Raw genomic sequence first — 26,847 nt, 5'->3', positions numbered from 1 at the left:
GAAATGCACATTGAAAACCACAGTAAAATACTATTTCTCACCCACTGGCTTAGCAAATTTTTAAAATCTGATAGAGCTAAGTTTTGTCGAGGATCGAACAGTGGGACTTCTCATACCACACTAGTGGGAGCATAAAGTGGTACATCCACTTTGAAAAACAAGACTTGACTTAGTAAAATCAAAGATCCACAAAGTTGATACAACAGTTCTGTGTCTAGGTAAGCACTACAGCAGTAATTCTCAAACTGGAGCATGCATCAGAAACACCCAGAGGGCTTGTTAAACACAGATTGCTGGTCCCTGACCCCAAATTTCCTGTCCAGGAGATCTGAGGTGGGGCTCAAGAATTTGCAGTTCTAATAGGCTCCCAAGTGATGCTGATGCTGCTGGTCTGGGGACCACACTTGAAGAACCAGCAGCATTAGTCAAGGTAAATATACGAAAAATGTCCCAAATATCCGTTTGGGACAAATGGACAATGAAATCAAAAATGTCCAAAATACCCATTAAGAGTAGAATGAACCAACAGAAGTTGGGAGAGGCATGGAATGGAATATTACACAGCAATGTAAATGAACAAACTAAAACTATGTGATTATTATAGATAAATGTAAATGAACAAAGTAAAACTATGTGATTTATTACAGACTATGTGCCCCTTCCTCCAAATTCATATGTTGAGATTCTAACTCCCAGTGTGAGAGTACCTAGAGGTGGGGCATCTGGGGATGATTAGATCATGAAGATGGAGGCCTCATGAATGGGATTCTTAACCTTCTTAAAAACACCCCCAAAGAGCTCCCTCATCCCGTCTGCCTTGTGAGAACACAGCAAGAAGACAGGTGTCTATGAACTGGAAAGCAAGTTCTCACCAGACACTGAATCTGCCATGCCTTGACCTTGGACTTCCAACCTCCAAAACTGTGAGAAATAAACAGAAAAGAAACTCATGGACTTGGAGAACAGACCTGTGGTTGCCAAAGGGGAGGGGCAGGGAGTGGGATGGACTGGGAATCTGGGGTTAATAGATGCAAACTATGGACTTTGGAATGGATAAGCCATGAGATCCTGCTGTATAGCACCAGGAACTCTATCTAGTCACTTACGATGAAGCAGGATGGAGGATAATGTGAGAAAAAGGGTGTATATATGTATGTGTGACTGGGTCACTTTGCTGTACAGTAGAAAATTGACAGAACATTGTAAATCAGCTATAATGGAAAAAATAAAAATCACTTAAAAATAAAAAATTAAAAAATGGAAAAAGGCAAGCAACTAAAACTGTTTTTCTGGCAATGAAACAAAAAAATAGTGAGAAATTTCTGTTGTTGACAGCAGCCCCAATGGATGAAGGCAAAGATCAGCATAATGTCAAACAAAAGAAGCCAGGCAAAAAAATGTCCATCGTATGATCACATTTATGTTGAAAGTTCAAAAGTAAGCAAATCTACTGTGTTTACGTTTGTATACTTGGTAGTAAACTGTTAAGCAGGATCTGATAACCTTTTCTGTAAAGGGCTAGGAAGGAAATATCTTATGTTTGGGGGCCATACCATCTCTGTCACAACCATTCAACTCTGCCATTGTAACATGAAAGCAGCCAGGGATTATACATAAGGGACCTAGCATGGCTTTGTTCCAATAAAACTTTATTTACAAAACAAATAGCGGGCCATGCTTCCAATAAAACTTTATTTACAAAGCAAGTAACGGGCTATGCTTCCAATAAAACTTTATTTACAAAACAAGTAGCGGGCCATGCTTTGTGGGCCCCTAATGTACAGCTAAGCAAGACAGTGACTCCTCTGGGGATGGGAGTCAGTGGTCTCAGGAAGGGACACATGGCATGCTGGTAATGATCTCATTCTTGACTCAGTGGTAATAAAGTTTTTGCTTTACAACTTGTTAAGCTATATGTTTATATGTTATGTATTTTGAGGAATTGTATCATATTTCCCAATTTTTAAAAGGGTTGATAAATACCTACCCAATGAGATATTATTTGGCAAAAAAATTAAATGAAGTACTGGTTCATGCTGCAATATGAATGAACCTTGTAAACATTATGCTGAGTGAAAGGAGTCAGGCACTATAATCCTCATACTACATGATTCTGTCCAGAATTGCCAAATCTACAGCATCAGAAAGGAGACTGGCAGTATTCTAGGACTGTAGGATTGAGAGGTGATGGCTAAAAGAAATAGCATTTTGGAGTTCCCATTGTGGCAGAGTGGAAACAAATCCAACTAGGAGCCAAGAGGCTTGGATCCTGTGTTGCTGTGGCTCTGGTGTAGTCTGGCAGCCTGTAGCTCCAGTTGGACCCCCTAGCCTGGGAACCTCCATATGCCGCAGGTGCGGCTCTTTAAAAAAAGAAAGAAAGAAAGAAAAGAAAAAGCAATAGCCTTTCTTTTCGGGATGATGGAAATATTCCATAAATGATAAGTGGTGACAATTTCACAACTCTGTGAGCCCACTAAAAACCACTGGACCATACTTTAAGAGGACAAATGATATGGTAAGCGAATTATATCTCAATAAAGCTGTTACCAACGCACAGACATGGAGAACAGACTTGTGGTTGCCAAGAGGGAAAGGGGAGGACTGGGATAGACTGGGAGTTTGAGGTTAGTGGATGCAAACTATTATTCATGGTGGATAAGCAATGAAGTCCTACACTATAGCACAGGGAACTATACCCAATCCCTTCGGATAGACCATGATGGAAGAAAATATGAAAAAAAGAATATATATATGTATGACTGCATCACTTTGCTGTGACCAGCAGAAATTGGCACAACATTGTAAATCAACCATACTTTGATTAAAAAATAGGAGTTCCCATCGTGGCGCAGTGGAAATGAATCTGACTAGGAACCATGAGGTTGTGGGTTCAATCCCTGGCCTTGCTCAGTGGGTTAAGGATCCAGCATTGCCCTGAGCTGTGGTGTAAGGTCGCAGACATGGCTTGGATCTGGCATTGCTGTGGCTGTGGTGGAGGCTGGCAGCTGTAGCTCTGATTCGACCCCTAGCCTGGGAGCCTCCATGTGCCATGGGTGCGGCCCTAAAAAGACACAGACAAATAAATAAATAAACCAACAAATAAATAAAATAAAGCTATTACCCAAAAGTCAAGCAATTTTTAAACAAATGAATAAAATCACTGGCCTCTGCCTCCACCACCAGAGATGGGCCGGGAAAGGGGTACCTGTGACGAAAGCAACCAGGTAGACACCACAGTGGAGAAACCACTTTCCTTGCTAGTGTCTCCAGAACACACACACACACACACACACACACACACACACACACACATGCATGCACATCAGGTCTTTCTCTGCCTTTGGCAAAACACATGCTGAATACCAGAAGCCCAAGAAGCCAGAGATTCTTTGGACAAGCAAGGGACCAGGGCCTCCCTGCCAAGAGACACAGGACTTTTTAAACTCAGGAAGAAACTTCAGGCAAAAGCCTAAGTGAAGCAAAGCCTGTGGGAGTCAGCCTGGCTCTGGAACCGGAGCCAGGCCTGCAGGAGCCAATTCCTGGGCAGCAAATCGGGATGGTGACTTGAGCCCTCCAGGGACATCCCCTCTGAAAGGGCTTCTCTCTTGAGCCCACTGTTCCTAGTGGGTTCGAGGCATGGGTATGGTCTCGGGGGCTTAAACCCCTCTGTTGCTCACCCAGGCTAAAGGCAGTGTGTTTGGGGGATTCTGTGTCACATCCCAGCTTTAGCACCTCCAGGGAGCCCGGCAGATGGTTGCAAATGAGAGTCTGCAGGAGCCAACAGATGTGATGCGTGAGAAGCAGAGGGTGCCAGGAGCAGGAGCAGCCGTGGGTCCCCTCAGCTGCCGCCTCCTCCCTCTGCTCCACGCAGCCTTTGACAGCTGTGAGCCAATGGGGCTGCCTGGCTGGGTCAGAACATCAGCAAGGCCAACCTCAGCCTTCCTGGGCCTGAGGAATGGAAGAGGGACCGACCAGGAGGCACCAGGCAGTGTGGAAAGATCTGTGAGGTGTGGCAGAAACAGCATGGGACTGATGGGATTCATTGCTTTGCTGTGTGACCTCAGGCAAGTAGCTCAACATCTCTGAGTCTGTTTCTAGAGATAATGGCACCTCCTCAAAGAGCTGTTGAAGGAATTACATGAAACAAGGAATGTGGAAGGATTTAGCAGTGAATGGAATTCCATTTATTGTTCAATAAAGGTTAGTTTAAGGAGAAATAAACACAAATTGAGTTACTTTCCAGGTTAGCTTTCCAGCTGGCTGGGCCGAACTGAGGAGATGGAAGAAATACAAAGGAATAGTCACTGAAGCTGGCGTTGACTGAACCAGACCCTGGGCTAACCCCTCACACAGATTATGCCATGTGACTCTCAGAAGAATCCCATGAAGTGGATGTTATTATCCCATTTTATGGATGAAAAAAGTGATCCATAAAGAAGATGAGCAGCAGCCCAAGGTCCCGCAGCTAATGAGCCAGAGCCAGGATTTCAATCCAGGGCCCATGATCTGCATTAACAATGCACACAGCTCTGTGTTTAAATCCCAACTCTGCCACTCCCTGGACCAGGAACAAGTTTCTTAACCTGAGCTTCGGCTTCCTCATCTGAAAAGGCAGATAATAATATTACCCACTTCGTGGGCTATTGAGAGAATGAAATGGGATAATATGCCTGAAAGGGACTGGTATGTCGCAGGTGCTCAATAAGTGCTGGGACTGGTATGCAGCAGGTATTCAATAAGTGCTCAGTGTATTGCCAGGGCTGGGCTGGGAGAGGTTGCCTCAGAGTGGGGGCCCCACTTCTTAGGGATTGGTATGCAGTAGGCATATTCACTATACAGGCACATGTTGTTTTATTGCATTTTGCAGAGATTGCCTTTTTTACAAATTGAAGGTTTGTGACAATCTTGCATTGTCAGACAACGGTTGTCATTTTTTAGCAATGAAGATTTTTTTTTTTTTTTTTTTTTGCTCTTTAGGGCCACACTTGCAGCATATGGTGGTTCCCAGGCTAAGGGTCCAGTCGGAGGTACAGCTTCCAGCCTACACCACAGAAAAAAAAAAAAAAAAAAGCACAAGGACCCTGCGGCCCACCTGCCCACATTCCAACCCAGCTCAGCCATCACAACACACATGGCCTTGGCCTTGGGCAAGTTAACTCAACCTTTTGGGCCTCAGTCTCCCCACCCATCACATGGTTTAACAATAGCACAAACTCATAGAGTCGTTGGGGAATCCACTGGGTGTGACATGTTGGCAAAATAGAAATAAGTTTTTGGTATTATTATTATTATTACTTATTTTAAAGCATCTTGGAAAAAATAACCTGGGATACCAAAACCATGAAATGACAGATCTCATTGCTCAGGATGAGACAAAAATAATTTGACTTTCTAAATGAATTGGTATAAAGAGAATTAGTAAGTGAAAGATAATACTGGGGCGGGGGGGGATTGCAGTAGACAGCCCCAAATGAGAAGGCAGTGCAAAATGAAAATTCAAAGCCTCATGTTGAAAAAAATTATTAAGACTTTCAAGACAGAACCTATCTATGGAACAAACATAGACAGATATGGAGAACAGACTTGAGGGGAGGGTGTGGGATGCACTAGGAGTTTGGGGTTAGTAGATGCAAACTATCAGCTTTAGAATGGAGAAGCAATGAGGTCCTACTGTATAGTACAGGGAACTGTGTCTAGTCTCTTGGGATAGAACATGATGGGGGATGATATGAGAAAAATATATATATTCTTGACCCAGTCACATATGTATATACATATGGGTCACTTGCTGTACAGCAGAAATTGGCACAACATAATAAATCAACTATACTTTAATTTTAAAAATTAAAAAAATAAGTAAATAAAAAATTTAAAAAGAAGAATTTCAAGAGAGCTACAGGATAACATTAAACTAAACAGAAGGCCCTTCCATGTGTGGAGCCTATATGAAGTCACATGCCACAAAGCTGGCCCCGGTTCTATATCTTGGCAGGGATATGGGTTACATGGATGTATGTATTTCTTGAAACTCACCGAACTGTATATTTAAAACCTATGCATTTCACTGTATATCATATCAATGAAATTATACCAACTTTTTTTAATGACCAAAAAAGGTTATAAATTCCCTGCTCATCACAAGCAGAGTTTAGCAGTGAGGTGCAGGTACAGACTTGAATGCCAAATGTTGTCTTCGTCTAACCCAGTCTGTGTATCTCTGGTGCCTGCATACAGTTGTACAGGATGTGCACTGACCAAACCTATGCCATTCACATAGATGAATCATGACCCCTAGAGTGGCACACTGGGTAACCTACACAAATGTACGCAGTGGTCTTGATTGTACAACTTCGCCTAAAGATTTCATCATTCATTCATCTAAAGGCTCCAGGTGAATTCAAGGTCTAGAATTCAAGAGTCTTATGGCAAATTCCATCCCAAGGTCTCCAATCCAGGCAGAGATCCAGAAGGAGCCTGCTCATGGAAAGACCTTCCTAGGATGTGCAAAGGAGCCATCCTTCAGATCCTTGTGACCCCACGCAGTTTAGCAAGCCCTATTTCCCCAACACCACTGAAGCCTTGGCTCAGAGGGGCAAAGGGCTGGATTTAAGTGTCCAAGCTAATTTATCACACCAAAGTCCGCTAAGACCGAGGAGTCATTTAGAAATGTAAATTACCACTGTTTACATTTAACAGAGTCTTCTCACCATGGAGAAACTGTTTCCAATTATGAAGCATGAAAGCTGGTCACCATTTGGGGTTAATATGACATTCTCTGAGAAAGTGAACAGGCGAGACTACCCAGATACCGAATTACTTGGAAAGATAATCTTGAATAATTGGAATTAGAGCAACTAAAGCAATTATTGGATGTTGTGATCTCCAGGAGCAGTCCTCCACTAGGCTCAGGGATTTAATCACGTTTAATAAGAGCACATAATTAGAGGAATCCAGAATTTCAGAACTGAAGTGGCAGAACTAACACTTTAGAGTGAGGGCGGTGGGAGGACCATGTGTGAAGCTAGAGAAAACGAAGCTGGAAGAATGGGTGGGAAGGGGTCGGGGTGAGATGAGAAAGGATGAGTGGGGTTGGTGGGGTCGGTGGGATGCTGATTGAAAGACGTCAGGAGCCTGGAGGGTGAGCGTGTGCTGTGTGACTTTGAGCAAGGCATTTAACCTCTCTGGGCTCTAACTTCCTTCTGTGCTTCAGCCATTCAGCGAATGTCTCTTGCACCTCTGCCATGTGCCCAACACAAGGACGCTGGATCCCACTCCTTTGCATATGCCATTCATTCTACTAGAAATGGACACCCCGTCACCTTGCCGTGCCCCTTATGCAGAAGGAATGGCGCTCATCCTTCAAGACCCTATCCTCATGGAACCTTCCACACATTCTTCCCAGATTGCCATCATTCTTTCCACAACCCTCTGGCCACCCCCTCTGGGTCTCTGATTCACAGGTGTGACTCTGCCTCCTCATGTGTCTCTGCCACTAGAAGGCTTCTTAAGATCAGGAGCGGGGTTGGGGGTTGCGGGGGAGAAGGATTATCCTCGCTGTCCCAGCTCCTGGCACACAGCCTGGCACCAAGGCAGGCTGACCACTGGCCCTAAGGTGAGGTAAACACAGGCCCCTGCAGCTCCCTGCAGCCCTTCCCCGAAAGCAGGGCTGCAGCTTGCCCTGCCTCCAAGAACGAAATGGCACCAGGTGAGTGGCCTGTGAGTTTACTGAGAATGTCCCAGGAAAGCATCTCTTTTTTTTGTCTTTTTAGGGCCGCAGCCAAGGCTTATGGAAGGTCCCTGGCTAGGGGTCGAGTTGGAGCTGTAGGTGCTGGCCACAGCCACAGCAATGCCATATCTGAGCCATGTCTGCGACCTACACCAGAGCTCATGGCAACACCGGATCATTTAACCCACTGAGCAAGGCCAGGGATCAAACCCGTATCCTCATGGATACTAGTCAGGTTTGTTACCACTGAGCCACAATGGGAACTCCGGTATCTTCTTCTGAAGGGGGAAGCCAGCGCTCTGCTGCCTCCACGGAAGGACCAGGGACGTTCAGACCCTCAGTCGTTCCCACCCCTGGTTAGAGGGCTGCAAGAATCACCTCGATGTGGTCTGGGAATGACAGGTGAGAAGGAATCATGGACCTGTGAGCCCCTTAGGCTGGTCTCCTGCCTCTTTAGTGTCCTTGGGATGAAAGCATCAGAGCTACCATGTTGTCAGCCCCTGGACCACAGACAGGTACTCAGTGACTTGGGAGCCCAGAGCAGGCATAACTATCTCAGTCTGGGGACAAGAGAGGACTTTGAGGAGGCAGGACCTTTGGGCTGGCTCATGGAGGCGACAGAGAAGGCAGGAAGGCAGCCGAGGTGAAACGATCATCCAGGATTAACGCACAGGTACAAGGACGTGCCGGTGACACAGTGTGTTTGGGCTGCGGCCAGCAGGCTGACCCAAAGGCAGCCGGGATATCAGGGTCCGGGCAGTTATGGAAGCTGGGCCGCCTCCCCCTTCCCTATTCAACATGTTCTGATCCAGCACGTTTCAGTCCTATGACATAAATCAATAAAATGCACTAAATAAACTAAGTGAGCAGCAGAATTGTAAATCGATTTCAGATGGAGAACAGAGAGGTTGAGGGGACCAACAAGAGACTATTAGAGGAACTCAAGTGAGAAATGACTTACGCAAGACTCGGGATTGTGGCCGCCAAGCCGCCACATTGTTACACATCCCTGAAATATTAAACAAATGAAACCTACAAGCTTTGGAGATTGTTTCTCAAAAATTGCCAGCTGGTGGCTGCCAGAAATCTCAGCTTAGTGGGAAAGAAGGGCCAGGAGCAGGGATGACTGGCAACTACAGCTCAGCCCAGGTGGGATAGAGAAGACCACTGCTTCTGGAGTCAGGATCCAGGTTTCTAAACCCCAAAAAAGCCACCCCGTGTCTATACCCTCGCCCCTGCTCCTGTCTTCCTTCTCTCCTTGCTTCATTCAACAAACCTTTATTACATTCTGGTGGTATGCCAATTCTATCTGGGGCTCAGGAGCTACAGAAGGTCAAGATCCAGTGCCTGTCCTCAGGGAGTGTCCAGTCCAGTGGAGGAGATCATCTCAAGGGTGCTAAGAGAACCAGTCACTTCAGGTACCTCTACGGTTCCAGGGTGGCTTTGCGGGAGAGGTCATGTCTCAGCTGGGTTTTGAAGGATAAATAGAACTTTTCAAGGTAAACGAGAAGGGGAAAAGGCAGGTCAGGCACGGGAAGGACAATGCAAAGGCACAGAGATATGAGAGATGATGGAGAGTTTGGGAGGAAATGTATACCAGTAAGGAGGCAGGGCCAGAGCACACGGTCGACAGGGATCGTAGGAGGGGGAGTGGAAGAGGCAGACACCCCCTAGATCACAAGGGGCCGTGAAAGCTGAGTTCCATGATGTACATTTTGGGAGCCAGGAAAGAGTTGGATTTTCAATTTAGATCGTTTAGAATTCAGTGTGGGAAATTTTTGTTTTACTTTTTATGGAAGTCTCACATATACAGAAAAGTGCCTATACAGCTTGATGAACTTTCAAAAACTGAACACATCCATGTAACCAGCATCCAGATTAAGAAACAGAACGTCACCAGCTGCGAGAGCCCTCCACGTGTTCTCTTTCAGTCACGCCCGCTCTTCAAGGGCAACCACTGACCCGACTTCTGACAGCATAGATTCATTTTGCTTGTTTTCCAGTTTTATGTAACTGGAATCATATACTCTGTATCCTTTTTTTTTTTTCCCCCTTTCTTTTAGGGCCACACCTGGGGCATATGGCTAGGGGTCAAGCCAGAGCTGCAGCTGGCAGTTCCCAGCTGCAGCTGCCAGCCTAGGCCACAGCCACAGCAACACGGGATCCGATCCACATCTGCGACCTACACTGCAGCTTGGGGCAACGCCAGATCCTTAACCCACTGAGCAAGGCCAGGGATCGAACCTGCATCTTGAAGGATACTAGTTGGGTTCTTAACCCACTGAACCACAGTGGGAACTGTCTACTCTGTATCCTAAATCTGGCTTCTTTTGCCCAACATCTATGCCCCTGGGGGCAGTCATAAGTTGCATGGTCCTCCACTCTGTGTAGATGGGCACAGAGGGATCACAGTTGGAAGTTACCAGTGCAGCCTGGATGGCAAATATGAATCATGATGGACTCAACTCCTTCCTTCCTTCCTTCCTCCTTCCCTCCCTTCCTTCCTTCCTCCTTCCCGCTCTCCCTTCCTGCTTTCCTTCCTTCACAGTGAGAGCCCCACCCACGTGTGAAGGTGAGTTCCAGCCTGGGACTTAGGAACTGGGAACTTTCCCCATACCACACCTTAACAAGTGACTCAGGACAGATCTTTCTTGGCAGGGGGGTGGGGGAGGTTCAGTTAACATAACAAAGAGCAGAAAACCCAAACATCATCATGGACCCTCTGTTTGCACTGGAGGGTGGACTCTTTGTTCCTGGGCTAGAGCCCTTCCAGGATGCCTGATAATCATTTACGTAGCTCCCTCCCACTTCTGCAGGGCAGGGACCTTCACCTCATTTGCACAACCCCCCATGCCTAGCCCAGAGCTTGGATCACAGTAGGTGCTCAGGAAATGTTTGTTGAATTGAAAGGCACATGTGCAAATGGCTGGCATGCAGAGGCTGCTCTGTTGGTTGACGGGCAAGGGAATGAATGCATGTAACCTGCCTCAAATATTTAGGTCACTTTGGGAGAAATAAATAAGTCACTTTGGGATAACAATGACCAGGGGAGACCTTGATAAGCATAATAAGTACATATGCCCAGAAATACAGCTGGGCCAGTTGCAGCGCACCCCAGCTGCCAGTCATCCTTAAGGCCTGTGGTCCACCCCAGGTGTGATAGATTAGATTACTGTTCAGCAAATACTCATTCTCACTCCACCCCATACTTCCACATGGGTCATGTGTTTCTTGCACCATTGCTGCTGGACACAATCCCATGACTTGCTTTAGCCAATAGGATATTAGCAGATCGAATGCAAGGAAAGGTTTTAAACGTACTTGTGCAGCTAGCCACCTTGCATTTTTGTCCCCTCTACCTGGCCCCCAAAACAAACACACATGGAGTGGACTTGAGCCCAGTCTACATCCTGGAAGTGAGACAGTCCACATCAACTAAACCTAAGTCAACCTATAGACGTGCAAGCCAAAAAATAAATGCCGAGAGCCACTGAGTTTGGGGATGGCTTGTTACACAGCATTATGGTGGCTCCTGCTAACCAATACACTAGGTTTAAGATTATCCCATTGGTCACAATTATTTGGTAGGAGAATCTGGCCCCAGGGAATAAGAGATTGACATTTGGAGAGACAAGGGAAGCCTTAAAGAGGAAGACTAGGAAACATGAGAAGTTTTTCCTCTGCATTTTCAATATCAAGTTCAAAACACACAGACATTGTTTATCTGCATGTGCACATTCCATCTTCATAAATTGCTCAAGCATCTTTAATTTATTCCTCCTCCTCCACCTCCCATGGCTTGATGGGCAGATCTTTGTTGGAGAATTTGTTACTTTGCTCTGCCAGTGGGGCTCCAGTGCTGGGCTGGGCCCTAGAGCCCCAGAGGTAAATAAGAAACCACTGCTACCCTCAGACAGCTCCATTCTTATGAAGGAGAAAAATGTGTGTATAGGTTACTATTATTCAGCTGTGATACAAGATGGGGTCAAAGTGCAGTAGGGACATAACCTGAACAGCCAGCTATAGGGCTTGGTTAAATAAATTGTCTCTATAGGATAGGCTATTACACAGTTGTTCCAAAAGATGAAGGTGAGTTCTACATGTTGATATAAAAAGTGTGTGTGTGTGTGTGTGTGTGTGTGTGTGTATTCATCTATCTGTCATCCTTCTTTCTTCAAGGACTAAAAAACTAAACCATTACCAGTGAATATCTAAGAGTGAACTTATAAGAGTCTTTTATTTCTTATCTACACATTTAAGGATTGTTATAATTTTTGGGGGCCATGGCGTGGGGCAGCTTGACATGGGATCTCAATTCCCAGACCAGGAATTGAAGCTGGGCCACAGCAGTGGAACCCTAACCACTCGACCACCAGGGAACTCCAGGATTGTCATGACTTTTATAAATTATACAGTGCCTACAGTTAAAAATCAATGTTCATTTTTCATTAATTCAACAGTGCCAGGCACTGCTTTGGGCCCTGGGGACACCATGAATCAGAAACAAGACAAAATCCCTGCCCTCAAGGACCTGACCATCTGTTAGGGGAGACCACCGTTAGTCAAAGAAGCACTGATGAATACATTTCAGGTATCATATGTGATGTAAAGACAACTAAACAGTGAAGGGAGTGGGGAAGGACTTGGCAGGAGCTGGGGCTGGGCTAAGGATGTTTAAGGAAGGCTTCCCTGAGGATGTGACATTTAAGTGAATGAGAAGAGACCAGCTGTGCAGAGAGAACAGTATTCCAGGAGCAGGAAACGGCAAGTGCAAAGGTCCTGAGGCACCCGTTAGCTTGGCTGACCCAAGGAACAGTAAAGATTTTAGAGACAGGAAGTATGGTAAGGGAGGGGAACGTGAAGGAGATGAGATCCCAGAGGTACAGGGCCAGATCCCACAGACCTTAAAGGATGCAAGAAAGATGCAAGAAAGATGCTGACTTTTGCTGTGAGCGAGATGGAAGCCAAGAAAGGGATTTAAACACGGAGCCCCCATGAGATGCTCGAGGCTCTAAAAAGATCATTCTGGCTACCAGTGAGTGGGGGGCAAAAACGGAAGGAGGGCACCCCTTAAGAGACTGTGGCAGGAATCCAGATGAAAAACGGATGTGGCTTCGGCTAGTGTCAAAAATGCAAAGATATTTCCCACTTGAAACACAAAGGTAGACTAATCAGGAGAACTCACAAAAATGTTCAATGGTAAAAAACAAACACAAAAAACAAAACCCCACTGATGGCAGACTCTGCCAGGGAGAGGGGAGCAGAAAAAAGGACAAGAGGTGTATTGAGAAAACGCAAAGACAGAGGCCATTTGAGAAGGGTCTCAACCACACACACACACACACACACACACACACACACACACGGCTTGGAAGGCCTAGATTTTCAGCAGAAAAACCAGGCATTTAAGAGCCAGATGGTTCAGGTTCATGTCCCAGCATCCTGTGTGACCTTGGGCAAGTCCATTAACTCTCTAGGCCTCAGTTTCCTCATCTGTCAAATGGGGATTCAAGGAGCCAACAGGCGTCAAGTTCTCAGAACAGTGGCTGGCACGTGGTTAAGCACTGCATGAAAGCCGGTTTGTGTGTGTGTGTCCTCTGACACAAATAGTTACGATCGGATCTTGCAGAGCAGGAGAGAAGTCACAGAGGGAGCAGGTGCAGCCAGAACCTGGGGTGAAGAGCCTTCTCTGGGAGAGAACAAGCCTGGGCTCTAACATCAGCCCAGACGCCACATGGGACCCCGAATGAGTCCCTCCACCTCTGTAGCTCGGGCTCCTCGTCTATGAAACTGACTGTCCACAAGGAGAGGTCACGGAGGGATCCGTGAGCGCCTCACTCTGCAGGTGCCCCTGCAGAGGTTCAGGACAGGCCCCGGCATCACCACGACCAAACCCCGCCAGTCCCAGGGCACAGTTTAAGTGCTTGAGAGGCAGGAAGTCCATGAAAACTGTTCCGAAAAGCCAGCCCACTCAGCCTCCTTATAAACATTTTTATGTACACAGCCAGAGAGATCCTCAGCATAGCTGCCAAGCCCTGAAAGTAAAGCCACAAAGGCAGCAAAAACACAAAGGTAACAAAACCTCTCTGGGGCCCTCGGTCCTCATAAAAGAAGCCGGCACAAAGGCCCGGTGCCTCCAGCAGGAAGCACGAGCAACCCACGTGCCAATGTACGTGGACCCCCACACGTGTGTACACACAGCCACACACTCATACGTGCACACACATGCCTCCGCGCCCACGCTCACCCACCCGTGTGCACACATGCACACGCACAAGACCCACGTACACGCTGTCATGGAAACGCCTGCCCGCCCACACACATCCTCACCCTTGATCCAACCTGCACAACCCTTTACCCTTGCAGACACAGATCCTGCTTCCCAGAAGCTGGATCTGGTGGACAGGTGGCCCAGGACCTCCCAGGCCTTGGGGATCCTGGGATGAGCATCCTTGAGGTTGCCTGCAGGTCTCGGATCTTCTAAGACCCAGTGCAAGAAAGGGCTGCGGAGCATGGGCTCTGCCCCTTGGGAGATGTGAGTCATAAATGGTTTAATGTCTAAACCTCGGTTTCCTGATCTGTCAAGTGAGGTGAGCACGTCAGCCCCTCCCTCACAAAGGTGCAGGGAGGTTTCTCGGTTAATACATTGCAAGAGCTCAGCCCGGTGCCTGGGGCAGTGCGCCTGCTCTATATGTATTGGCCATTCCTCGGTGACAGCGTTCATCGTATTTTCTGCAGAGCTCAGTTTGGAAGCTGTGGCCCAAGTTGCTCAGCCCGAAACTTCAAGGATGGTTTCATGGAGCAACTGAACAGAGCATTGTCTCTGGGAAGCAAAGGAAACAAAGCAGGCAGTCCCCACTGCCTCAAACTGGCTCGGCCGGGGAGCCCAGCCTCTTCCCGGGTCTGAGGACACTCTGGGATCCCTGCCACATGCCCCTCAGCTTCACCAGCTACCACGTGGCTGGGGCTCTCCGAGGGGACAGTGTCTGCGAGACAGGAACGTCACGGCCCCCTTGCCCGCCCCCCCACTTTTGTCAACACCCAGGAGGGGTCAGAGAGGCCCTCCGAACCTCCTTTTTTTAATTTTAATTTTTTCCTTTTTAGGGCCGCAGGTGTGGCATATGGAAGTCCCCAGGCTAGGGGTCCAATCAGAGCTGCAGCTGCCGACCTATGCCATAGCCACAGCACCGCAGGATAGGAGCTGCATCTGCGACCTACACCACAGCTCACGACAACACTGGATCCATAACCCACTGAGCAAGGCCAAGGATCGAACCTGCGTCCTCATGGATACTAGTCTGGTTCACAACCTGCTGAGCCACAACGGGAACTCTAATCCTTGAACCTCCTGACACTACAGAGAAAGAGCAAGCTGAGCCCCACCAGCAGGGACTTAATTTCCCCTGAGCCAGGCCCACCAAGCACCACCCCTCTGCTGGAATAGTTTATAGGACAAATAAACTCTGCCTCAGTTTCCCCACCCCAACTCCCAGGACCAGAACCCTCTCCTAATCTCCAGGTTGGAAGAGACCTGCACACCTGTTCTCTCTTGGCAGAAGTTCTCCTTGGCGACAGGGTGCTGGCAGCCACACCCTACATGCCTATGGCAGCACATCCTCCAGTATCCATTCTCCTCTTCTTCCATAAAGATAACACCCCTGACTTTTAGCTGAGCATATGGTTGCCAGGATAAAGACCTTATTTCCCAGCCTTCCTTGCAGCTCTGCTCAAGTTCTGGCCAAGGGGATCCAAGTTCATGACATGCGGCAGCCTTACAACTGACATGCAAGCTTTGCTCTTTCTTCTTTGCCCTTCCTCCCTCCTGTTGCCTGGAATGGAGATGGGACAGCTGGAGCTCTAGCTGCCCTCTTAGACCATGAGGACAAAGGCCATGGGGATGATGGAGAAGGGCTCCAGGGGGGCCAGGATCCTGATGACCTCATGAAGCAGAGCCCCCTGGGATCTCAAATTTTTATCAAAGCAATAAATACATTTCTTCATTGAAGCCAGATAGTTGGGGTCACCATTCCTTGCAGCTAAACCTAATCTTGACGGTTCTGCCCCCTACACAAGTGGCAGCCCACTCCTGGTCATCCTATCTAAGCATCACTGGGCTCAGAATCTCTGCTGTCGAGCCCTGCACACCAATGGGTCCCTGAATGGCAACGTCCATCAGGCCTGGACCTCCCCACACCAGTGAGACAACAGAGAACATCTGTCTTCCCTTCCTCAAGGTCAAATTCTATTGAAGGCAATGCCCCCAACCATGCCAGTGCCTGACCCCTGACTTCCTCGCACCCATCCTACCTCCCCCAAAGTCCCAGCATGCACTGCAAGTGATGGAAGTATAGTGACTCCCGTCAGGACCCTCCCAAGCAGGGGTGAGGATGGGGAGTGGGGAGCTGTCCCTCCACCTGTCTCTCCCACTGCACTGATTGCTCAGGGAACATGGAGCTTTGTAATGGGATTCTGGTCCTTTGGTGGGGGCGGGAGAAGCATCACCCAGAGATACCAGGATCAGTGACAAGGATACCAGAATGCAAGGACAGCCTCACCCAGGAGCAGGAAGCCAGCTGGACTAGGAAGTATCCCTAGACAGGGCGAGGCCAAAACACACAAGCTGAGACCACACCTACCTTTCTCTGATGCTGGGGCCAAGTCAATGAAGCTGCGACATTTTTCACCTTTGGGGAAAAACAAAGAAAAAAGGTTTTCAGAACATGAGAGGAAGTGAGAGCTTCAGGCTTCTGTCTCTCCCCTTCCCATAGGCCAGGTATGGAGTGGGGCCCTGAGCATCTCTAACTTAAGCGGCGTCTTTCTCTAACCCTGATTCCCAGGAAGACAACGACCTGAGGAATGCAGACAGAGAAGCTGCAAACTTGGCTGAACAGCCCCCATAACGATGCCTCCTCTGCTTCATCTCCGAGTCCACTCCATCCAGCCCTGTCGCTCCCACCTCCTTGGAGCCCTCCATCCCTTTCCACGGCCCCCACCCTGTCCAGGCACAGCGGGACTAGGGCAGTGGCCATCCCTAGGCGCCCCAGGCCTCCACTCTGGCCTCTGTCCAATCCATTCTCCACACTGCGGCTGGAGGGATATTTTCTTTTTTTATTCCCCCTTTGTCTTTTTAGGGCTGCACCCATGGCATATGGAGGCTCCCAGGCTAGGGGTCTAATCAGAGCTGTAGCTGCCGACCTGCACTACAGCCACAGCAATTCAGGATCCAAGCCACATCTGCAACCTACGCCGGGAGCTTGTGGCAACGCCAGATCCTTAACCCACTGAGTGAGGCCAGGGATTGAACCCACATCCTCATGGATATTAGTGGGGTTCTTAACCCACTGAGCCACAAGGAGAACTCCTGGAGGGTTATATCCAAACCACGTAGCTCCGAAACACATGCATGCGCGCACACAATGCAAGTACCCAAACTCCTGTTCGAACTCCTTCATCCCAAAGAATAAAGCCCAAATTCCTTCCCGTGGGCCCAGGACTGGCCTCTCCATCAACACTCCTCCCCCATCCCCTCTCCTTCCCTCCTCTCAGCCCTTTCACTCCTCATGTTCCCTCCCAGCCAGAGGCCTTAACCCACTGCACCAGGCCAAAGATTGACCCAGAGCCTCCGTAGAGACAAGCTGGGTCATTAACCCGCTGCACTACAGCAGGAACTCTGGAAAGCATTCCCTCTTGTACCACTAAGTATGATGTAAACTTACTTAAACCTTTTCACAGACATTCTTTATCAGGTTGGGGATGTTCTCTTCTATTTCTAGTTTGTTGAGGAGTTTTATTATAAAAGTGTGTTTGCTTTCTCTTCAACCCCATAACAACCTGTCATGGAGTTCTGAGAATCCCCATTTTATTTTATTTTATTTTGTCTTTTTAGGGCCACACCCGAGGCACATGGAGGTTCCCAGGCTAGGGGTCCAATCAGAGCTGTAGCCGCTGGCCTACACCACAGCCACAGCAACACAAGATCTGAGACGTATCTGCGACCTGCACCAGAGCTCACGGCAATGACGGATCCTTAACCCACTGAGCGAGGCCAGGGATTGAACCCACAACCTTGTGGTGCTAGTTGGATTCGTTTCCGCTGAGCCATGACAGGAACTCCGAGAATCCCCATTTTAGAGACAAATAAACTGAGGCTCTGAGTTTTCAATGACTTGCCCAAGACCACAGAGCCAGTAAGTGATGGACTCATCACAGGTCCATAGATTCCAAACTCCATGTCCTAAAGTTTTTCCAGCTCTCTATTCCCATTTGCTCTGCTGCTACAGCCAGCCGTTCCTACTGGGCAGAGCTCTTGGGTCCTAAAAGGAAGCCCCTGAAAATATTCCTTCCACGCAGATTGGGAAAATCCACCAGGGGCTAAATAAAATGGCTCTCAAGTTTCCACTTCTGCTACATGGACAAGACTGAACAGAAGATGTTTGACCCATACTGTCAGTGCAGGGCAAAGCTGAAGTTTAAGGAAAAATCATAGTGATGACATAGACTGGAAATTTCAATGGTCCACAAGCCTCATAACTAAAAGCCAAACAGAGAAGAGATGTTTGGCCCCAAACCCTTAAGTTCCATGATAAAGATGAGCTAACCATTTGTGAGAAAGGTATCAACCTATATATACCATATTGGCTAGCTGCTTTTAGAAGTGGCCTTTCAAACATTTACATTTTTGTGAATTATTATTACTTTATACGTTTAACAAGGGACTTTGGGTATAAAACTGAAGGCAAGTGTGCTTATCTCTTTAGACCAAGGCTTGTCAATTAGATCACAGAGCTGTGGCCTGTTACCGCCACCTGATGGCAGCATACCTTCCTTGACTGGGCAGGACTAAAAAGCTGGAAAGGATCCTAAAGGTCATCCTTTCGCAAGTGGTTCTCAACACTGGAAAGCCCAGACTCCACCCACAGACACTCTGGTTTATTTGGTCAGCACGAAGCCTACCCAACGGGTTTTAAAAGCCCCCCAGGCTTTCCCTGGTGGTGCAGCAAGCTAAGGATCCAGCACTGTCACTACTGTGGCTCAGGTGGTTGCTGTGGTGCAGGTTCAGTCCCTGGCCTGAGAACCTCTGCATGTCACAGGCACGGCCAAAGTTAATTAATTAATTAATTAGTTAATTAATTAATTAAAAGCCCCCTCTAGGTGATTCCAGCCAGGAAGCCAAGAGGAGATTCACATTCCAATCTGATTTGTAAAAACATCTATTCAAAAATAGTGACAGCTGGTGATACTGCGCTGGATGCACCTTCCAGCAACAACATTTATGGGGCAAGATGGCAGAGTGGCCAAGACCTGAGCTCTGGAATCAGCAGAGCTGGGTTCAAATCCTGGGTCTACTTCCTGACATGTGAGTTCCCAGTCTTTTGGTACCTTGATTTTCTAATCTGTAAAATGGGCACAGCACCTGTAAGGGTGCTGTTAAGACTCAACATGGGCAAAGAAGTAAGGAAGCTGGAACAGAGTGGGAGCTAGGGAAACAGTGGCTCTCATCACCATCATCATCATCACCATCACCATCATCACCATCATCAATCATCATCATCACCAACATCACCATCATCATCAACCATCATCACCATCATCATCAACCATCATCACCATCATCACCATCATCATCAATCAGCATCATCACCATCATCAATTATCATCATCACCAACATCACCATCATCATCACCATCATCACCATCATCACCATGACCATCATCATCAACCATCATCACCATCATCAATCATCGTCATCACCATCATCACCATCATCATCAATCAGCATCACCATCACCATCATCAATTATCATCACCAACATCACCATCATCATCATCACCATCACCATCATCACCATCATCATCAACCATCATCACCATCATCATCAACCATCATCACCATCATCATCATTATCATCACCATCATCACCATCATCATCAATCAGCATCACCATCACCATCATCAATTATCATCATCACCAACATCACCATCATCATCACCATCATCAATCACCATCATCACCATCATCACCATGACCATCATCATCAACCATCATCACCATCATCAATCATCGTCATCACCATCATCACCACCATCATCAATCAGCATCACCATCACCATCATCAATTATCATCACCAACATCACCATCATCATCATCATCAACCATCATCATCATCACTTCCCACACAGGGAGGAAACATGGGACCTCTGCAGTCTAATGGAGGAAGACAAGGCTGATGCCTGGTCCCCCATCATGGTGGGGACATGTGGGGTTCAGAGTAAGGACTCTAGAGCCAGACCTGCCTGGGTTCAGCCTGGCTCCATTACTTACAAGACATGTGGCATCAACATTACTCTTGGTGCCTTGAGCTTCCCTACCTAGAAAAGGTGCAAATCACTAATACTAGGATTTCTCTAGTGCTTATTACAAGATGGAGCCATAGGAGTTGGTGCCAACCACCAGGTGGTACAGCTAGGACAGCCCAGCAGGCAGGAGTCCAGCCAAGTGGCAGCTGCCAGGCTGCATGGGTTCCCCTACAGCCCTGCACCTGCCACGGTCTCCCCCAAGTCCGTGGACACTGCCTGGTAACTGCCTCCTGTTTCCCCCTTGAAGACGCCCTTCCTCCCATCTCTACCTCCTGCTCTGAGTCCCTCTGACCCACGATGAGCTACTAAGATCCAGAGGATGCTGGGAGTCAGCCTCTCCTCCTTGGAAAGGAGAGTTTCCTAAAGAGCCACTGCGTTCCCAGGGTTCCACTGCCCCACTCAGGGAGGGGGCAGAGGAGGGAATTGGTGCAGGAGGAGGGTAGAGCCAGCAGACCCCAAAGGAGAAGAGTTTGGGGGACCCATATGCTGCAGGACCTTCACACCCCCAAGGAGATGTCAGGAAAAGAGCCTGGGAAAGCTGGGCTTTTGGGTCAGAGGTCACAGGTTTAACAAAAATCCTGCACCGCAAGGGGCCAGGAAACCATCAGCCATGGGGAGAAGCGGGGCATAAGACCACAGGCTATCCCAAAAGTTCTGAAAACTTGACCCCGGGGCTGCAAAGGAACCTTAATTACATGAGGTCTGAATTTCTTTCTTTCTTTTCTTTTCTTTTTTTTTTTTTTTTTTGTCTTTTTAGGGCTGTACCTGCAGCATATGGAGGTTCCCAGGCTAGGGGTCCAATCGGAGCTATAGCCTCCAGCCTACACCACAGCCACAGCAACGCGAGATCCGAGCTGTGTCTGCAACCTACACCACAGCTCATGGCAATGCTGGATCCTTAACCCACTGGGCAAGGCCAGGGACTGAACCTGCATCCTCGTGGATACTAGTCAGATTTTTTTCTGCTGAGCCACGACAGGAACTCCTGAATTTCTCACTATCCCAGAGAAGGGAAGTTCAATCCATTCAACAAGGGAAATAAACTGCTAGGAAGTTCCTTGCCTGTAAGAAATGACAGTGCATATTCAGAGCCACCAAAGTCTTGAAAGGAAACAGTTTGCCCAAGGATCTCCATCATTGCATCTGGCTCTGAGGCCCGTGGTCAACAGAGGGGACTCAGAACCCAGCCCCAAGGCAAGGGTGGTTAACTCATGAGGTTTCAACATCCAGCAATGATGGGGGCAAGCCTGTGGGCCCTGGGTAACCCAGAGTGGGGTGCGTCCTGCCTAAAGGAAGATGCATTAACATCCTGGCCATCTGGACCAGTCAGGGTCCCAGCAGGAAACAGATGGCACCCTGCAAGGGGCTCGCGGAGACTGCTGAGCAAAGTAACTATTCAGAGAAGTGTGGACGGGGTGAGAGGCCAGTGACAGCAGGGAGCCCTCGCCTCTTCCAGCCTGAAGTGGCTGGGGAGGGAAAGGAGGCTGAGAAAGGCAAAGCCACAGAGGAGGAACTGACCCTGGGAGCTTAGCCACGCTGAAGCAAGCATCGGAACCAGAGATTCCGGGGCAGAGCCTGAGAATATGCATTTCTAACGAAGTCCACAGGGCTGCAGCTGCTGCTGGTCTCGGGACCACTCTTTAGAACCACTCCTGGCCATGCGCCCTCAGAGGAGACCCTTCGGCCGCAGCCATAGCACCCAGCAGGAATGCCATGATCCTGAAGCCCCATTTCCACAAGGACTGGCAGTGGCGTGTGGCCACGTGGTTCAACCAGCCGATGCGTAAGAGCCACAGGTGCAAGACCTGGCAGGCCAAGGCGCACCACATCACCCCAAACCCCAAGTCCAGCCCACTGTGGCCGGTGGTGAGATGCCCTACGAAGGTGCGGGCCAACAGAGACCTCAGCCTGGAGGCACTGAGGGTGGCTGGAATCCACAAGAAGTGGCCCGGATCTTTGGAATCTCAGTGGATCAGTGGCAGAAGAAGCACACGGAGTCCCTGCAGGCCAACGTGCAGCAGCTCAAGGAGCACTGCTCCAAGCTCATCCTCTTCCCCAGGAAGCCCTCAGCCTCCAAGAAGGGTGACAGCTCAGCTGAAGAGCTCAAATTGGCCACTCAGCTGACGGGACCAGTCAAGCCCATATGGAACGTGTACCAGAGGGAGAAAGCCAGAGTCATCACGGACGAGGAGAAGAGCTTCAAGGCCCTTGACAGTCTCTGCAAAGCCCGTGCCAATGCCTGGCTCTTTGGCATACGGGCAAAAAAGTGCCAAGGAAGCTGCAGAACAGGATATGGAGAAGAAAAAATAAAGCGCTGTTGGCATCTTGTGGTTAAAAAAAAAAAAAAAAAAAAGGAATCACTCCTTAGCGGCATGAAGTCGCTGTCAAAACCTCAACAGGGGCGTTCCTGCTGTGGCTCAGTGTAACTATGAGGATTCGGGTTCAATCCCTGGCCCCACTCAGTGGATTAATGATCTGGCACTGCCGTGAGCTGGGGTGTAGCTTGTAGACGCAGCTCAAATCTGGCGCTGCTGTGGCTGTGGTGTAGGCCGGCAGCTACGGCTCTGATTTGACCCGTAGGCTGGGAAATTCCATTTGCCTGGAATGAGGCAGGAGGAGGAAATGCCCCGACCTTTCTCCCCTTCTGCCCTCTGACTTCCTGCTGGTGCCTCCCACTGGCCGGAACCAATGAGAAGAAACCAGAAGGCGCAGGAGTCCGGGCTCTTGCATCTGTGCCGGCGGTCTCCCTAGGCACAGGGGCCAGTGGACAGATGTGAAGGGGCAAACGGGGAACAGCCAGCCCAGGGGAGCCCTCACCCCTCCTCACCCACCCCTCTCATCCCCTCACCCTGCATTCTTGTCTCTTTCATGATCTTACCACGATCGCCATCTGAAATGATCTTGAGTACGCATTTGTTCATTGCTTATTGTCTGCATCCTCTCCAGGATGTGTAGAGACTCGCCCCTCTGCTGTGGGTACTATTTACAAGTAGATATGCCTGGGCTGGGGGCTTGAGCACATTCTGGACCAGGATGGAAGCTGCACGCCCTGAAATGATGTGTCACGGCACATAACCTCTCTCTCTCTCTCCTGAATCCTAGGAACCCAAATCACCTCAGGCAGTACTATTGGGAGATGTTTGAATGAATTTGTTTTTTCTTTTTTGGCTGCCCCATGGCATACGGAGTTCCCAGGCCAGCGATCAGATCTGAACTGTGGTTGTGGTGACCTATGCCGCAGCTGTGGCAACGCCAGATCCTCTAACCCACTGTGCCAGCCCAGGATCGCACGAGCGTCCTGGCACTGCAGAGACGCCACCGATCTCGTTGTGCCATAGCAGGAACTTCTGGAGGTGTCTGAATTAATTTTGATCCCTAAAAATATACTTCTCTTTGGCTCACAGTATCAGGGCTTGGTAGTCACACAAATATATTCAATGAACATTTGGGAGTTTTCTTTTTTCTTTCTGTATTTGTTTTTGTTTTTGTTTTGCTTTTTAGAGCTGCACCCATGGCATATAAAAGTTCCCAGCCTAGGGGTCCAACTGGAGCTACACCTGTGACCTACACCACAGCCACAGCAACACCGGATCCCTAACCCACTGATCGAGGCCAGGGATCGAACCCCCATCCTCATGAGTTCTAGTCAAGTTCAGTACCACTAAGCCACAACGGAAACTCCCACAATAAATATTTATTGAGCACCTACTTACATACCAGGCACCATGCAAGGTGCTGGGGGTGCAGCAGTGAACCAGAAGGCAAGTGCCCACCCTCGTGGAACTGCTATTCCAATACTGAAGGGTAGGCATCAATCACTCTGACACCAACACCAGTGGAGAGTCTTTCTCATCTCATCTAAATGGTCTCCGTGACCAAGAGAAGCTCTGTGACCAGGTATCTCATTTGCTACTGTGTCCTCAAAGCTGGGACAGTCACAGGTGCCCCGGACCTGACAGTGGAACGAGTCAATGAAGATCATTTCACAAATTGCCTTTATCAAGGATTACACCAACGGCGGGAGGCGACTCTCTCCAAGACTAGGAGTGTGGCCACCACACCTGCAGGCAAAGGTGAGACTGGAAGTCGAGCTCCAAAGCATCTCGGGGCCCATATAAGAGGGAAGAGGGGAACAGAAAGGGGCGGGGAGGGTCTTCACTCTCTCCAGGGAAAAGCAGCCATACTCAGCCTTGCGCCCACCACGGCGCCAAAGGCTGGGAGCCTGGAGAACAGTCTGGGCATGGTATCTTTGATGACTTCCTTTCACTTCCTTTTCTGCAGCTTTGTGCCCACTGGTTCAGACTGACAACCTACCCTTTCCCCCCTCTCAATCTCAACATCATCACTCCCCCAAATCCTGATGTCTGACCCGTCCCCAGCCTTCAAGCCCACCTGCCCCCACTCCCAAACAGACATCTCCCGCTTTAAATTCCCAGTGTCTTATGGCGCTGTCTCACCTATACTTTCACCTTCTACCTTGGGAACAGCTTGGCCCCTGTCTCGGCCCCCTTGGGGCTGGAACTAGATCTGCCCGCCAGCCGGTGGAGGCTAGAGTTTGTCATGTTGCCTAAGATCCAGGACCCAAGGAGAGTCCAAGGCAAACACCATGCTAAGAAGTCGGCACAATGGTATGAGGTCAGTATCCATCCCCATTTTACAGATGACAAAACAGAGGCTCACACAGGCAAAGCAATCTACCCAAGGTTACACAGCCAAGAAGTATCAGAACCAGGAGCTGGACCCAGGTCTGTGTCTTTCTGAAGCTCTTTCCATCGAGCAAGGAACTGACGTGTCCAGAGGTAGACAGAGACCCAGGACATTCCACAGCGAGACCAGCCACACCCATGTCATATGGAAGTGTCCAGGTTAGGGGTCATATCGGAGCTGCCACTGCCAGCCTACGCCACAGCCACAGCAACGCCAGATCTGAGTTGCATCTGCGACCTACACCACAGCTCATGGCAACACGGGATCCTTAACCCACTGATCGAGGCCAGGGATCGAACCCACATCCTCACGGATGCTAGCTGGGTTCATAACCGCTGAGACACTATGGGAACCCCAGGAAGTTCCCATCTTTTACAAAAGCAGAGAGACTCACATGAAGAGCCTGCATATTCCCACCCCAGCTTGGAAACTGTCACCCTCGCTCCACCCCACCCCGTCCCGCCCCACACCCCATCAGTCCTGTTTCTATGCACCTGCCACCCCCATCACCACCATGGGGTTTTCTTGAGACAAATCCCAGAGGTTTGTAACTAAATGTCTTTTTGAAGGGTTTGCGCTCTTGCTCAGAAAAGACCAATGGAAGATCATTTCTCCTTGGACTCTGGTTGTACCCTCTGGGGCTGCTGACTTGGAGCAACACAGGAAAAAAATAAAAAACACTGCAACCCAGCCAAGACATGGAAACCTAAATGTCCATCAACAGAGGAGTGGACCAAGAAGGTGTGGTACGTCTACACAGTGGAATAGTACTCAGCCATCAAAAGGAATGAAACACCGACATTTTTAGCAACACGGGTGGACCTAGAAATTATCACGCTAAGTGACCTCAGTCAGACGATGAGACACCAACATCAAATGCTATCACTGACACGTGGAATCTGAAAAAAGGCCACAATGAACTTCGTTGCAGAACAGACACTGACTCACAGACTTTGAAAAACTTATGGTTTCCAAAGGAGACAGTTCGGGGGGAGGGGGGATGGACTGGGGTTGTGGGATGGAAACCCTAGAAAATTGGATTGTGATGATCATTGTACAACTATAAAGGTAATAAATTCATTGAGTAATAAAAAAAAAAAAAAAACCTGCAACCCAAGTGGCCCTGACGTGCCTTTGCTGCTGACTCCTCTGACCCACTGTCTGTGGGGCCAGGGCGAGCTAAGGACAGGGATGGCTCAGAAGTTGCCCTCCATACAGCATCTTTGGCTGGTCAGCGGGCTCACTGATCCTGCCACCCAAGGGAGTGCCTGGCATAGGCCCTCCGCAGAAACGAGGTTTCCAGGAATTCACCCTCATGGGTACCAGCTGCCTCTGCTCTGGCTCACCACTCACGCCTGATTCCTGGCATCTTACCCCAAGGTTCCTCCTCCAGGTCCGAACCTACTTGAGAATGAAGCTCTTGGTGGAGGGGACCATGCAGGCTGTGCTCCCTCGTGAAAAGCCTGGGCTCTGGCTTCACAGGGACCTGAGTTCCAATCCCAGCTCTGCCACCTGCTGGCTGTGGGGCTCTGGAGGGACAATGGGTTTTATCTATTTGGTTGGGGGTGGGGGCCAATAAAGGATGATCATTCCAGCCTCGTGGGGTGGCTGGAGGGCCAAGTGAGGTAACAGATATAAAACAAGATGTCTTCAGCTAGGATTTAAATCTGGCAACACCTGCGAGGCATCAGCTTGATGTACTGACACCTACACCCCCACTGTCATTCATCACAGCTCTCAGGGTGCTCTCCTTGAAAGGGGGGGGGGCTCTTTTTTTTTGTCTTTTGTCTTTTTATGGCCGCAACCACAGCATGTGGAGGTTCCCAGGCGAGGGGTCCAATCTGTAGCCGCTGGCCTTCGCTACAGCCACAGCAACGCCGGATCCAAGCCACGTCTGCGACCTACACCACAGCTCACGGCAACACCGGATCCTTAACCCACTGAGCCAGGCCAGGGATCGAACCCACATCCTCATGATTACTAGCCATGTTCGTTAAACGCTGAGCCACGATGGGAACTCCCAAAAGGGGGTACGCCTAAGGCAAACGGAGGTG

The 26,847-nt window shown here is 48.9% G+C and overlaps 1 protein-coding gene and 1 pseudogene across 2 annotated transcripts in view; one reads left to right on the top strand and one right to left on the bottom strand.

Moving 5' to 3' along the window:
• The window catches only part of GSG1L (GSG1 like), a 236,121-nt gene that overhangs the window by 135,316 nt on the left and 73,958 nt on the right, over window positions 1-26,847 (bottom strand). For both annotated transcript variants that reach the window (XM_047780236.1, XM_047780237.1), the window contains exon 2: window positions 16,363-16,410. In XM_047780236.1, coding sequence (XP_047636192.1) covers window positions 16,363-16,410 — 48 coding nt within the window. The remainder of the gene's footprint in view (window positions 1-16,362; window positions 16,411-26,847) is intronic.
• Window positions 19,985-22,396, top strand: LOC125128506 (60S ribosomal protein L13-like; annotated as a pseudogene).

This window comes from Phacochoerus africanus, chromosome 5 (genome assembly GCF_016906955.1).
Source record: "Phacochoerus africanus isolate WHEZ1 chromosome 5, ROS_Pafr_v1, whole genome shotgun sequence".
Taxonomy (NCBI): Eukaryota; Metazoa; Chordata; class Mammalia; order Artiodactyla; family Suidae; genus Phacochoerus; species Phacochoerus africanus.
Note: the sequence above shows the minus strand (reverse complement) of the source record. Positions and strands in the feature narration are given on the sequence as shown.